Source organism: Hetaerina americana, unplaced genomic scaffold, assembly GCF_022747635.1.
Source record: "Hetaerina americana unplaced genomic scaffold, ioHetAmer1.1.p SCAF_12, whole genome shotgun sequence".
NCBI classification, from domain to species: Eukaryota; Metazoa; Arthropoda; class Insecta; order Odonata; family Calopterygidae; genus Hetaerina; species Hetaerina americana.
The window spans coordinates 1,413,725-1,429,420 of NW_027286292.1; the positions used below are offsets into that span (position 1 = coordinate 1,413,725).

Below are 15,696 nucleotides of genomic sequence, written 5' to 3' on the forward strand. Positions count from 1 at the left end.
TTGGCAGAGAGATAATAATAATTGTCCTTTTCATTGCATAGAATACTTCACAGTCAATAGTTTTGAACAGTTTTGTATAAACTACTGCAATGAAAAGCTGCAGCAGTTTTTTAATGAACGGATATTGAAAGATGAGCAAACCCTTTATGAAAAAGAAGGTTTGGCAGTTAAAAAAATTGAATTTGTGGATAACCAAGATTGTATTGGTAAGTAAAATTGCACTTGCAGTCTTTAATTTATTAATGCCTGGTAATATTAATTCAATTTTAATCCTGCTTAGAGCTAATGACTCTCACTCAATGCTGTCAAGGCATTATGAGGCCATCCATTGAGTACACGGTTTAATGCGGTGAAATGACAAAATGTAACTTTCAGATCTCATCGAGTCGAAGGGGTTGGGGATATTCAGCCTCTTGGATGAAGAATCCAAATTGCCCAAGCACAGTGCTGCCCACTTCACAATGGAAGTTCATTCCCGCTTCAGTGGCCATTTTAGACTTGCTTACCCAAGAATGTCAAAGCTGCGTGACCACAGAGAAATCAGGGACGATGAAGGCTTCCTCTTCAGGCACTTTGCGGGAGCAGTCTGCTACCAAACTGTGAGTTAATTGACTTCTTACCGTTCATTAATTTGAAGCACAGGAAAGACTGTGGGGGATACAAAGGTGAATACTGTGAAACCATTATATAATGAAATTTAAGGGACCAAAAAAACTATGAAATTTTTAATTTTGAAATTCTTTGTCGTGGAAATTAATGTATTTTCTCAAGTTTGAAATGGTATGCCTTGAAATTAGGAATATAATTTTTATGCTGTTTTGTGAACCAATGATTGGGCGTCATGCACATGTGATTTCAGTTGAAGAATGCATGTTGAAAGTATGTAAAATGTTGGAACCTGTAAATCACTAATTCTCCTAATTGGCATTCAAATCAAATCAGCAGCCTTGAGTTGGATCTGAAGGGAATCGAACTTGTAGTAGTGGTCCAAGGAAGTCACCTATGGATAATGGTTTTTTCCAGTAGTGTCACTTCTGTCCCGTAGCCCATACCACTGAACTGAGCTGATTCAAAACAGTGAAGAAGAAAACTTGATTTGCTTTGTAAGCATGTACTCATTTGCAATGATACGAGGTTGGGATTATTGAAGTCTTTTGGAATGCCCCATGTCACAGTTACCCAAATCTTGGTCCACCATGTCTCATTTTTCATTTGGTAAGGAAAGTGATCAGTGATAACTTTTTAATGCAATTGATGAAGATTTCCTTGACTTGGACCTAATACATACTTAGTTTAAAATTCAATGTAAATTGAAGGTATTTGAATTTTAATTTTGATGTCAACTTTGTAATGACACTTGTGATATATTTAAACATTAAATACGGTTTTTCTCTGCATGTTCGTAAATACTGTCTTCACAGGTTGACAGAGAAAAATAAACATGCTCAGATAATTTAATTACCATGTTGGTGGATGGAAAAGTTAACTATTTTAAGTATCTAAAGAATCCAGGACTCAACAGCTTCCTTCACCTCATCGTCCGAGGTGTAATGATTACCCTTGAGGTGTCTTTTGAGTTGAGGAAAAAAATAAAAATCTCGAGGCGCAAGATCAGTGGAACAAAGAGGGCGTGGAATCGGTTCAAATTTCAGGTTTCGCAGAGCCTCATTAGTTGCATGTGAAGTGTGTGGACGAGCATTGTCATGTTGCAAGGTTATTGGCGCCAGGCTGCCTTTAGCATGAACAGCTCGACGTTGGAGGTGTTTTAGAATCTGTATATACTGAAGAGAACATGCCCCTCGTTCCATAAAATCGGTCACATAAACTCGGTGAGCATCCCAAAACACAGTCATAAGCTTTCCCAGGCTCGTGACCACAAAATTTTGCTACCCATCGATTTACAGTAGTCCTATCAACAGCATAATCACCATAAACATTCAATAAACAACAATCAATCCCAGATTCACTTTATCTGCTGTTAAAAATTCGACAATCTTACGCTGTTTGACTTGTGTTGACATAGCACTAGAGCACGTCAAAGAACAGCATTTGAAACTATAGATGTCATCAAAAGAAAAACATTTAAATGCATACATACATTCATTACCATGGTGAAGAGATACACATCTCATAATATCACTCTTGAGAAGTCCAGATCAAAATATTCACTTGAAGAATATGAGGGGTTTGAGATCAACCAATCCTCGATTACATTTATGAACCTATTATAGTTATTCTGTCTAGTTATCTGAAACGCAAGCTCTGCTGCTATGAGGAGAAAATATTAAACAACATGGAATGAAATTTGTGCAGAGACCATTAGCTCAAATGTTTGCCGTTGAGTAGTGGGAGCAATTGAGCTAGGTGTGAGAGAGGAAGGGGACAGATGATTGTGACCACGGAGCAGCCTTGGGGGTGTGGGAAAGAAGGAAGGGCCCTGAGGCTCATTTATGGGCTGGAAGGGATTTGCAATATTGCCTGCTGTGAATCTGTCCCCGAGTTCTACATAAGAAAGGATAAAAAGTGGAGGGGGGATGTTAATGTGCTGTGGGAAGTTTTCTAAGGCGGATCTACCGACACTCAATGGTATCAGGCTTGACTACGTGGAAAATTTTTTTCGAATGAAAGAATATTTTTATGTATTTTCCACTTAATTTTGTATTTGGCACAACTAGTTTCAATGCATAGGCATCATTCTCAGGTATCTTTTGTTTGTACCTCAGATCCCCAAGTTTTGTGGAAAATACATAGTATTCTTCTTTCATTCCAGGATGTACCGAACTTTCATATCTCTTCTCCCCCATCTCTAGCATTTGTCTGGTCCATGTAGGCATGTCCAGCTGTCCTTTTATCCTTCTCAGACATCTCCTGTCAACCTTGGTCATTCCTGCATTTCCTGTTGATCAACATTCTCGAACATTGTCGATGGGCAATGATTAAAATTATTAAGAAATTTGTTTTTAATGTCCATGATTGTAAACATGGATTAGGTCTAAATTTAATGTTAAATGATATGATAAAAACTCCTCTCCTAGTCAATTGTAATGCTTGAAGAAATTAATGCCTACTTATCTCCTTTCCAATTACAAAATTTCACCATTGGTGGAATTCCCTATACTTTTATGTGTATATTTCATTGGGGATATATAAACTTGGGATATCCTGAAGAAGTAATTTACTGGATGTTATCTATCAATATTCTACCACCAACCTGTACTTCTGAAAAATATGTTGCTGTAAAACCATGTATGGAGCCAATAAATAATAAGACTCATTATGAAGTTACAGTTTATATTTTGTAATGGTGTACAAAGCTTATTTTACAGATAATAGTTTTTTCTTTTGAGTTTGTAACTCACTAAAATTAATGCTCAATGGATTCAGAGTTCTATTTCCAAATTGGAATCCATTTCATATTCAGTAATTTGTTGCAGTAGTAATTTTTCCCCTCGATTTGGACCATTTTGCATTTGCAGTCAAGGGGTTATTTTTGGAAGCTGTTGGTGGACTAAGCGTTGTTCATTTGACTCTTTATTTTGGTGAATACACTTGGTAAGGGAATTGCTAAAATTTCTTGCAATGATATAATAACTAACATAGCATATCAGAATGTTCTTAACCAGAATGAGTTTACTTTCAAGTGTTTGGTGGAGAAGATTTTATTATAAACTGATGAGGCAATAAAATTGTATTTTGATTGATGCGAGATGTGGTTTTTCGTTCTTAATCTCTTTGTCTTGGTTTTTCAGTCTCAATTCATTGAAAAGAATAACGATGCCCTTCATGCATCCCTCGAAGGACTTATCCAGGAGAGTAGAAATCCATTCTTAAAGGGTCTCTTTAAGCCTATAAACATCAGCCAGCAAAAAGGAAAACTTAATTTTATTAGCGTTGGCTCCAAATTTAAAACTCAGCTTGGGGAGTTGATGCAGAAACTAAAGAGCACGGTAAATATTTTTGTTCAACCTGAAAATATTTTAATTTGATAATATCGGTACTATTTTTGCTTGAAAAAGTTTCTGCTTCTCTATGTTATGAATTGGTGACTCTGATCTCAAGTGATTTTTATTGCGTAAATGTGGTCTATGTGCAGTTTGTGTGAGGTGGTGGCAATGTGAATACTCAAGGGGAACAACTTTTCCAGGGGACCAATTTTGTGCGATGCATCAAGCCCAATTTGAAGATGGAGCATCACAACTTTGACGGTGGCTCTATTCTGTCGCAGTTGCAGTGTTCTGGAATGACCAAAGTTTTGGAGCTGATGCAACAGGGATACCCTTCAAGAGCTCCATTTAAGGATCTCTATAACCTTTATCACCATTCAATGCCTCCTCGTCTATTACAACTTGATCCCAGGATGTTCTGCAAGGTGAGAGCTTTGTTTTGGACATTTGAAAATATTTCTCGATTTGTATCTCGAATTATGGTTCTCTCATTGATTGGTACAGATGAGGCTAATGCCAAATTTAAGGTCTACAATTTTTTTAGAAGTAGAAAGCTGTTTATTTTAAATTATTGATTCATCATTTTAAGCATACAAGTTCCAATGTTCTTCTGCATAACTGCCATTTTGGTAAAAATTATATGGGCCTCTAAAATATTGTGATCGCTTTGTAATCATTTATTACTATTTTTGGTTATAATTTTTCCTTCAGTCACTCCTAATCTTATGAACGTACACCTTACCCTGTAAATTGAAGTTTTCATGTGATCCTGCATATCTACATGCAGCATTTGAGTAGGCAACCTATGTGGTTGCGTGACTGCCTGGCTCTCCCTCACTCTCACTTTCTTTGGTACATGCCACATTCAAGTCGCCCCCAACGGGGGCATTCTCACCACAATCTCTGTTTGTCAGTGATACATTCTAACTCGGCACTTTTGACTGTCAATAAGCAGCCACTCCCAATCTCAACTTTCTCTAGATTTTCACATGCAAATACCAAAGACACCAAAATGGAGAGGTGTACAGCATGTGCATCCACATCTATTTGATTGCTATAAACATTGAGGTTCTCAAGCTTACAAAACTTTCTCATGTTTCAAATCAAATTAGGATTTTATTTCAATATTTCTTTAGCATTCCTTCCTTCGCCATTCGTCATACCCTTGAAACGTGAAAAACAGCTTCCATAAGTAGCACTCATACAAAAGGCTGAACTATTTTCATTCTCTGCAGCCAAAAACTTTAATCATTAGTCATTAATTAAACTCACTCGTATTGCTCTTTCATGCAATCACTGCATCATGTACAGGATATAGGGTAGTATTTTGGGGTTGATGTATGTAGGGTTGAAGTAGCATTTGGAGGCAAAAATTTAACAAACATCTCTTCGTCATCTGAAATCAGGAAGTCCTTGTTGGGGTGAGAGGGAGTATTATCAAATTGAAGATGGATTTCTCTATAAATTCTGTTTTTTTCTCACAGATTTTCATGGACATAGTGGGTGAATTTTGTGTTCTAGCAGTTTTAAAAATTTCTTAATTTATTTAAGCACTTCCAGGTGTATGGTAATGGTGAATTGGTAAATTTGTTACTCTTCCTTTGAAGGAGTATGGGTTTTATGTCCTTCCTGTCCCCAGAAGTTTCATTTATTGATATCCAAATGCGTTACCACCATATAGATCCCTTTTTTTTCTCTTTGTAACCATTATCTGTCATCATGGCATTTAGCAAATATATATGATAAACTCCCTCACCTGAATGATGAGGTCTACCTGTGAATGCAAATTGTAAATAATTGTTTGAGTAATTGTAAAAAGTAAAATAATTGTTTTCACCAACCGGAGAGCATTGTGGATAGGGTTCTAGGGACTTGATCTAGTGGTGTGTGGAGTGGAAGTAGATTGTTGGTGCGGGAGGCCTTGGACGGGAGCTCTGAGCTCTTAAACTTTTGGTCCATGGTGCCAAGTGTAAAAGTAATTGGAAGGCCCTTCCCATGGTTAGTAGTCCCTTCCCCTGCATCACAAAGGCAATGGCGCATGGGGAAGGAGCTCTCATTTTGGTGACGCTGCCAGATGTGGTTAATGAGTACTCCATGGTATCCCCATGAAGGGAGGTAAAAGCATCTGCAATTTTGTCTCTCTTATCTTGTGCCGATAGCTATCTCGTTATGTATGGTCTGTCTTGTGTCCTATTGCCCTCCTCTCTACCGTCACAGCCATTGCATAAAACTGATTAATCTAGATTCAATTCAAACTGGATAATTCTCAACCCATATCATGCACACACAGATATTTGGGAGTCTATTATATGTAATAAAATTTGGCATAATTTCCTGTTACCCTTAACTTTTACTACCATTTTCATTCCACTGAAGTACGGTAGGTATCTCAGTGAAGATAGAAAGACAAATTATTGTTGAGAACAAAATGAGAGGCTGAGAATATTTTCCAAGATGTTTGCTGAGCCATGCATAAGTATGTGAAGTATTTTTCTGACTTTTGGTCTCAATTGTGAGAGCATTTCTCTTGGGGTTGTGTACTCTCAATTCTATATTGGCCGCCTGCAATTCTCTTCTAGATTGTTTTTTTTAATTTATTGCCTCTGTAGTCACCTAATCAGTCAAAATAGATGCCTCACGCAAACCCTTAATCTCTTTCTGTGAATAACGTTTGGTACATGTTGGCAAAGCTCTTTTGAATGAGTTAAACGTTGGCCTACTATCCATTAGGCTCATAATCAAGAATGTATTATGCATATAGGTGTACACATATGTATGAAGGCATTCACTAAACCTGTGTAGATTTTGAAAAGTGTGCTAATATCATTTACCTTGTTTTATTCTTGGTGAAAAGAGAGCTAATTCATTTGTATTATGATTTTCTTTTTGCAATGGATCTTCAAAATTCAAGGCCCTATTCCATGCGCTCGGCCTTAATGAAAAAGACTTTTGCTTTGGAGTGGAGAAGGTATTTTTTAGAGCTGGTAAGTTTGCAGAGTTCGATCGGATAATGAAATCGGACCCTGAGAACCTACTTGAATTAATATTCAAGGTGCAGAAGTGGCTTCTTTCAGCTCGATGGAAGAAGATCCAGTGGGGTGCGCTCTCAGTCATAAAATGTGAGTGGTGGTATTTATTTAAAAAAATTTTAAATGTTTGTGGCTATGACTAGTTGACTTTCATTTAGTCATTGCTTGTTACCCATTTCAAATTGTGCTACCTTGTTCAGGATCACGTGTTGCTCTCAATACTCCACCTGTACTCCCTTTCAACTACCCTGACCCATACTTTCTTTGTTGTTTTCCAAATATATGCAGTGAAACCCTACTTTTACATCCCCAGAATTTTAATTTTCCCTTGATTTGCAACATTTTCTGCTGATCCCCAGAATTTTGTATCCTTGTAATCTTATCACACTATTTAAACTTTAAAAATTTTAAATATCCTGCAGTTTAGGATTACTGACTGGTTGCAAGACGGAGGCTGATGCCTTTTACACAGAGCAAGTGACGAATGAGATTGATTGTGTAGATAATGTGCAGGCTTAAACTAAAATATAAAGGTTGGTTTATTTGATTCCCTAAAACATTTTTGTTTAATGGTAGTGCATTACATCAGTGTCTTTGCGTGAAAAATATATATTCCAAACATTTTAATAGCTGCTATTAAATTTTTTTTCCTACAGAATGAATTTGTAGAGGGGTAAATTAGCACTTCAAATTTACCGGATAACATATAGGTATTCAATTGGATTTTGCTTGGCCAACTATCACTACTACTTAGCTGCCATGCCAGAAAAAGTTTAAATTGATGTTAACACCTGTGCTTTAACTTTTCATTGATCTTTTCCTTTGATTATTTCTCATACTTCATGCAATTTTGCCATTAATTGCATTTTTAGTAATGGACTAGAAGAAATATTGAATATAATGTTTCAATCATCAAGAGGTGCAAGCGTGTAGAATAGTAGAGTTTCGTTGAAAAAAAAAGTCACTGCATACAAGACTAAGCATTGATGACTCTATTAATCAAACTGCTGGAGAGAACTTTTTAACATTTGAAATAATATTGTCTATCATACAACCTGCATTGAATCTGAAGGCATACATCCTGAAAGAGTTCCTCACTGGAAGTGCGCAGCTCTGTACAATCATGCCGATGGCTTCACTCTTCTATTATATTAATCTATTTTTATGTAAGGCTCACCTAGCTTGCATTTATTTCTTTTTCAACAATAACACCATATGCTCAATTGATAAAAATAATGGTATGTTCGTACATTTGTAGCTTATTTTTTGAAAGAGCTTGTCTTCATTACTGGTAGCAATAGTAGTTTCTACTGTACTTGTGTTAACTTTTGTTTGTTCATTTATTTCTGTGAGGATTCATTAGTCCATCACTTGTTGGGTCAAATAAAATGGCGTAATGGATCATTTGGATATTGATTTGCTTCCGTTTCCTACAAAATACAAATTCCCACTATTTAAGTGTCTGCAATTTATACTTTACTCCTGTTGTCTCCCTCAAAAATGTATAAGAAGGGTTTCACTGCATAATCCCTCAGTGGTTTTCTATTTTACTTCTGCCTATTTATTCTATGCATTAGTATTAATGAATTGTTTTATATTTTCCAAGCTTTCTACATGCTTTTCCAATACAGAACTTTTAAATGAATGTTTCTAGTGAAAAACAAGATAAATTACAGGAGGGATTGCTACATAATGGTACAGAAGAATTGCAGGATGTACCTGGCTAAAAAGAAACACCAGCATCGTTACAGGGGGATAATGAAAATTAATAGCTTGCAGGTAAGAATTTTTGATAAAATTATGTATATTTTATGCAGCCTTTAGAATAGAATGATTTTCTCTCCCCTTTGTTCTCTTTAGTCGATGCTCACTAAAATGGAAGGAATAATTAAGCAGCTGAAAAAAGAGAAGGAAAGCAGTGCTGCAGAAGTGAAGGCTCTTCAAGGGGACATGGCTCATGCTATCTTGCTGATTAGGGTAAGTTAAGAGTTGTTAATCCAGCGGTACTTGTCATCTTATGTTTCCTTCCCCAATGATAAGGTGTTGAGGAGAACATTCATTTATATCACAGTTACTGTGTAGACTTAGAAATCACCATCAGCTCTCTTGAATTGAATTCCTTTTATAATGTACACGGTGTAATCTCTTGAAGTCGAACTTGGCAGAATGAAAATATTGCCACTTCCATGTAAATAAACAAATTTTACTTGTAGATGCAAACAAAATTAAGGAGAGAATGATCTTATGTTGATATCTGGCACGACTATTCATCCAAAAATCAATTCTTGGGCAAAATAAATGATTGCTTGGTATTCAAGTGGGCAAAAAATAGCCAAAAAAATTGATGTAATTGAATTACAGATACTTAATAGTGAGAAACTGTAACCTTATCCTCAGCAGCTTTCGATGGTAATATTTGCAGTTTTCTGAATTTTTCCCATGCTATATGGATTAATAATTCTAATACAATAAAATATAATGCACCAAATATGTGAGCTCATAATAGAATGATATTAATGAAGTCCAAAAGGGATATAGGAAAATTTATGCAAAAAAGGAAGCACTTTTTTAAAAATTTTATATAGATATTTTCATCTGCATTGCTTGGAATGAAGTTGACATATCTCTCTCTCTCTTTCTCTTTTCATAAAGATCAGCTCCGATACTGCAAATCAAATCCAAAATTCCAGGTTTTTTCTGCTCCTTCCACCGTTTCCTCAAGGTTTTTTATAGAATTTTTTCTAGAGTTTCTACATTCCCAGTTTTCAAGGATTACTGCTCAACTCAATCTATACTGATTTGGAATTAAGTTTTCCTCTTCAGGTTACCTTCCTCACACACAAATTAATTGACCCTTGTGTTGATAGCCAGGTACCCAAAAGGGTAGATTTGGGAGAGAAACTGGTTGAAAAATTAAAATTCCATCCCAAACAGTCTAATCATCATTATTTAACTCTTTTTGAAGCAGAAAATGCTTGGAACAAATGAAAAAAAAATTCTTGAAATTAGAAGTTTTGGAAGTACCAGCCACATCCGGATTTCCACCATTCAAAGAATGCAATTTTTATGTCATAATTGCTGTTATTGATTAATGATAGAATGAAATAAGTGGGGGTGATACTCATAAATGACGTACACAGTAAATTGCTATTAATAAATAATATTAGTAATTGCTATTGCTCGATAAAATGAATACAAATTTGTTTGCCACATGTCAAAAACATGGCCATTGTTCAAGTTAAAACCAGCACAAATGAAAATATCAATGAACCGATACATTTTGAAATGGTAACCTCCATTCCAACATCCAGCATCATTGAGAGCTCTCAGCAAAAGCTCTCCTCCCAGGCCTATTGGTTAATTTATTTGTGGCTACGTACCTCTTTTCCTTGACATCACTTATTGTTTGTTTATGTTTCTAATCTGGCGTCCTCTTTTGTGGCTCCTCCCAATCTCAGTTCCCTGGATGACTGTCTTCATCGGGCCATCATGCCTAAAAATGTCACGTACTCCTTTTCAGTTTTCATTGGACTAATTTCATGTGGGCAGGTGTGCTTATGTGATGCAACTGGAGACATAGTGTCCTTGCCCTTTACAGAGTAACGACCGGATGAGTGGAGAGGACATCAATCAGCTGCACACCCAGCTGATGAACAAGGCTAATAAGCAATTGGGCGATTTGCAGAAAAAGGTGGAGAATCAGAGAATACAGGAGGAGCAGGAGAGGATGCGCAAGCTTAAGGAGCAGATGGAGGCAGAGCGGAAGCGCAAGGAGGAAGAGGAGCGCAAGAAGAAGGAGGAAGAGGAGATTAAGAGGATGTGAGTGTGGATGTGGAGCAAGTTTTGTTGATCTTTTGGTTAAAATGTATGCTTACGGTATTTGGGAATTAAGAGGAACTCATATATTGTGGAATTTCTTGAACTTGGGAGTGACATGAGATTGACATGGCATCAAGTTCAACTTAATTAGCTGAAGATATAATAATTGGGCAGATAATGTATGGCCCGGTGGAGCGATGACTGCAGATGTGATGTCCGAGCAGGGCTATCTTTAAAAACCTTCCACATTCATGGCTGTACAGAACATTGGCATTGTTTTACCTTTTGACCTAGTCATATCACCAAAAACAATCATTTCAAATTAAGTGGTTGGTGAACCTAAGGTTTTTGCGTGGGAAGTCCCTTCAATAAGGGGGTAGCTCTTGGAAAGCTTATGCTTTGTAATTTCTGTTCCTATAACTTAGAGTTGAAATAAATTTAGAATATTTTAGTTTCCCTATGGCAATGGAATCCTTAGCATTTAATAGTTCTTTAGTAATATTTATTGGGAAAATACTAAGTATTCTTCTTTTCACATAAAATCATGCATTGGATGTAATGTACGAGATGGTTTTAGCTTCAATGTGGAGAGCTCGATTTTTAATAACAGAGGATGAATCTGGGATTCTACAAAATCATGACATTACTCCCCTTTCAGAAATAGATCACAGGAGTAAGATGTAATATGGAGGTAGACATCCTCTACAAAATTAAAAATCAAGTCAACTATTCAACAGAAATTAACTGAATTTCTCTGAAGAATAACAGTTTCAAAATTTTTGTTGAATAGACAGGCAAACGGAATGAAAAATATTGTACTTTTCATTGAACTAATTATTTGATTTTATGAGTAGCGTTTTCACAGCTTTCCTTTTCACCTTGTGATGCTTGCTGCTGCAGAGAAACCCAGGAAAATCATATTACTTACAGTCTCAAGAACAAAGCAGCAGTTAATGGCACTCAACAAGCAAACATGTGACAGCCAATGCAGACGATATACAGGACAGAGACTGGGATGCTCCAGTAGCATCCCAGAGTTCCACGGAAACAAAACATGGCTGCACCTGAAAGTGCAGGAAAAGCATAAGTAGACAAGCAAATGAATTTCAAAGCATGTCCAATCAATACTTAAAAAACGTCACAGGCATCTCCCGCTTGGGAGGTGAGAATATGAGCCGAGTGATGAGGCTAGGCAGTGCTTGAGCTAACTGGCATGGCTAGGTGCTTATATTACAAATGTGGAAGTATGCATGTTACAAACTGACGTTTTTAAGAGGTGCAAGATCTTCTAAGATGGCTCGGAGAGTGTGGAAGATGAGCCCCTTGCTGGATGGCCGTCAATATCGAGAATCAATGATAATGTGTACCATGTGCATGTAGTGCTAAATTCAGACCATCGGTTTAGTGTGGGCATGATCGAAGATCATATTGGCATTGATAAGATGACAGTACTCACCATTATCACTGAAAATTTGGAGTTGCAAAAGATCTGTGCTAAACTTGTCCCTAAGGTCTTGATGGACGACCGAGAGCAGAGTCGAGTGTCTGCTTGCCAAGTTATTCTGCAACAGCATCGCGATGGTTCCCCAGCTCCTTTACAGTCCCAACTTGGAACAGCAGATTATTTTCTACTCCCAAAAGTGAAATCCTCCCTCAAAGGACACCAATATGGGACTCTCAGTGCCATCAAAAAAATCTGCATGCATGTCCTTAAGGACCCTCCTGAATTCACCTACCAGGGAGCCTTTGAGTTTTGGAGACGCTGCTGGCAAAAGTGTGTCTAGGCTCAAGGGATGTTCAAGGGAAGAATTTTGAGGCATTATTGCAATACCTGAAATAAATATATTTTCCCAAAACTTTTCTCAATAGGCTTTATACAAACCTTGTATCAGTTGGTTTTTGAAAATAATTAGAATGTACTTTTAAAGCTCAAAATTATATTGAAAATTCCTGTTAACTACATTGAAAATGAATTATGTATTTCTGAGCACATCTCTGATGCATGTTAACTCCAAGGGTTAAATGTACATACTTGTATCGATGGCCTCTCACTCTCACATGGGCTCTTATATAGGTTGGACTTAAGACTTTAGTTGCTATGATTTAGTACCATCTTGTTGCAGTTTGGTTGAGTTTTGTGTTAATAGTGATGGTTTGCACTTTTATTTTGACCCGTAGGAAAATAGAGATGGAGGCACGAAGAAAGGCAGAGGAGGAGCTGAGGAAACGGCAAGAGGAGGAGGACAGGAAGACAGCAGCATTGCTTGAGGTAATGTTGTTGATAGGATTGGATGGCGGCCAGACAAATTGTAGAAACTAGTCTTTTGTACCATAGAGGCCATCCGTATTATTAGGGATGTGGGTTCTCAGAATAAAGAGCAATGGAATGAGGTTCTACACAGAATGGAGGGCACCCAAGTGATGAATGCTGCCTCACTTTGCAAGGAAAGTATTTTCCTCCTTCTTCTAGTCCTCAGGAAAGGAATATTTATATGCTTATACCATGGAAGATTCTGTACCTGAAGGTGTGGCAAAACCTAGGTTGCATACATTCCTAAGGTTTTCCACTATCTTGGTGGTTTGTAGCTTCCACACAATTAAATCAGAAACAGTTTCCTCTGCCAGTAAATGCATCTAGGAGAGATCTGGGTTGTATGGAGGATAACACTAATTTGCATAAACTGGGTGGTTAAAATCTATAAATTTCAAAAAAGAGCCTTGCAATGAAATGTTCTTAGCAATTTGATTCAATTTACAGCCCATAATTTTCAGCTATAATATGTGGGTCATTCAATAACTTCTACAAAAAAAATAGAAAAACATAATTTTGGGCAGATATTTTTTATTCTTTGAGGCAATCTCCTCTTTGCTCGATACACTTCCCAGCAAAATGGGTTCAGCGTTTGTGTTTATGGTTTTTTTATGTATTCATTTATACTGTACCTATATATATGTTTTAATATATTTTTTTCAATTGTCTAAGCTCAAGTGGTGCCACTAATGTTATCAAGGCTAGATCGAAATCCTCCAGCTTGTTTCTATACCGTTAGTTCTCTATTGTGTGTTTAGACTGCTTTTAAAGACATTTTAATGATGATTTTGTAGGCTCAACTGCAGAAGGATGCTGCTGAGGAAGCTTCATTCCGGGAGCAGCAGGAACAGGAGAGGAGAGACTATGAGCTTTCTTATCGTCTATCACAAGAGACAAACACACAGATGGATGACATGACTCTACCCTCAAGAAGGTATGCTCAGGGAAAATATTGTGATAGTTTCCCCCGAAAGAAGCCCCCTCCTCTGTTTTCAAATCAAATCGCTCTTAATATATCATCAAACAATTCCGCTAAGTGAAGCCTGAACGTGTGAAGTATATTTGCTCTTAATATGTTGACTAAAGCTTCAATCTAATTCCCTTACATGGGACTTTTGCTGTCACTTTTTGGAGCCAGAAGAAAATGAAAACAATTCCAAATTTAGTAGTATTTTAATTTGATGTCTTCATTTTACAGACAATTTAATTTAATGGCATATGTGACTGAGCAGCCCTTGCTAACTTTTGCTTCCTCTCAAAGACTCATTATTTAAAATTGCCCAAATGTGTTGAAAGGTTTTTCATAATGGCCATAGAGAAATCTTGTAATCATTTTTATAAAAGTAAGTATTTTAAGAAAAAGTTTTGGATATTCCCTGGTGGAAATGTTTAATTTCTTGAACGTTTAATGGGACAAGAATATTTACGAGCCATTTTCCATGACCATGGTTTGGTTGCATTCTCATTCACCTGATGTTATTGCATCACAACAAAACCAGGGTAATGAAAAATCAAATGACCTGTTGAAATTCAGTATTGTTGTTTCTCCTAACTTTCAGGGTAAATGACATTACTTTTAGTAGTTTTGACAAAAACAACCAGACTTTTCTGCATATTGAACAATGAGTTCTCCCCTTTCAATGGTCTCAGGGCATTGTTCATTTTTTAGGGCTATGTAATGTTAAGTGCTGAAGAAAAAGGAGAGGATAGGCTTTTTGGTTGGTGAAAAGGGTGGTAAATGTGAAGAACTGAAGGAGTCCAAAATGTAGGGTATGCAGAGTTGAACATGAATTTAAGATCAGAGCTAGGGAACATCCAAAAAGTAATCAGTCCTGTGGTGTGTGTGATGCAGAAATTTGAGACTTAAGTTAGAAAAAATTCTAATTGAAACCAATTATTTATGTTATTTTTGCTCTCTTATTAGTCAACTGTGAGCAATATTAAATTATGAGTGACACTCATGATAAAGGTTATGCCCATTAAGTATTGAATTCTCACTCAGCAACCCTGCCAAGTGCATGTGAAGGAATAATGATATTGTTTCTTGACATCGATATCTTTCTGTTAAGATTTCCCATGGAATCTTGTTATTTCAAAAGTAAAGGTACCAAAAAATTTGGACTTAGTGTCTAGGTTTGAAATTAACTCTCAAAAATCTCTCGCTCTTGTCAGGGCAGTAACATTGTGATGCTATTATCTTTCCATGTAAATGCTCAGCAAGTTAATGGAAAGTTTGTAAATTAATTTTTTTACTATGCTCAGGAAGGATGACTTTGCTGTCATGAGTATTTAGTAAAATAATCCAAAAATGAATGCCTAACCTTGGGCATGAATCAGCAAACTATGGACGTCCACCCTATCGCTAAGCCTGAGCAATGAGTGTAGCTAATGATTTTGTAGTGGAAATTGAGACAATGCTTTTTTTTTCGGATGTGTTTTTCTTCTGTGACTCTCACTTCCGTTGCAGTGGGATGAGTGAATCAGTTTCAACTTCTAGGGCTGGAGCAGGATTCTCTGTTGATCTCATTCACAGAAGTGAAGTCTGTTTAGTCAGCACTAGGCTAGTGCTTCCTTATTTCCTTTGAGCATTCTC

General features: G+C 36.8%; 1 protein-coding gene across 2 annotated transcripts in view; it reads left to right on the top strand.

Moving 5' to 3' along the window:
* jar (Myosin heavy chain 95F jaguar) overlaps positions 1 to 15,696 on the top strand; it is a 130,426-nt gene that overhangs the window by 97,771 nt on the left and 16,959 nt on the right. For both annotated transcript variants that reach the window (XM_071582592.1, XM_071582593.1), the window contains exons 11-20: positions 42 to 206; positions 376 to 599; positions 3,750 to 3,947; positions 4,145 to 4,369; positions 6,856 to 7,063; positions 8,628 to 8,752; positions 8,834 to 8,950; positions 10,572 to 10,792; positions 12,971 to 13,061; positions 13,898 to 14,037. In XM_071582592.1, coding sequence (XP_071438693.1) covers positions 42 to 206; positions 376 to 599; positions 3,750 to 3,947; positions 4,145 to 4,369; positions 6,856 to 7,063; positions 8,628 to 8,752; positions 8,834 to 8,950; positions 10,572 to 10,792; positions 12,971 to 13,061; positions 13,898 to 14,037 — 1,714 coding nt within the window. The remainder of the gene's footprint in view (positions 1 to 41; positions 207 to 375; positions 600 to 3,749; positions 3,948 to 4,144; positions 4,370 to 6,855; positions 7,064 to 8,627; positions 8,753 to 8,833; positions 8,951 to 10,571; positions 10,793 to 12,970; positions 13,062 to 13,897; positions 14,038 to 15,696) is intronic.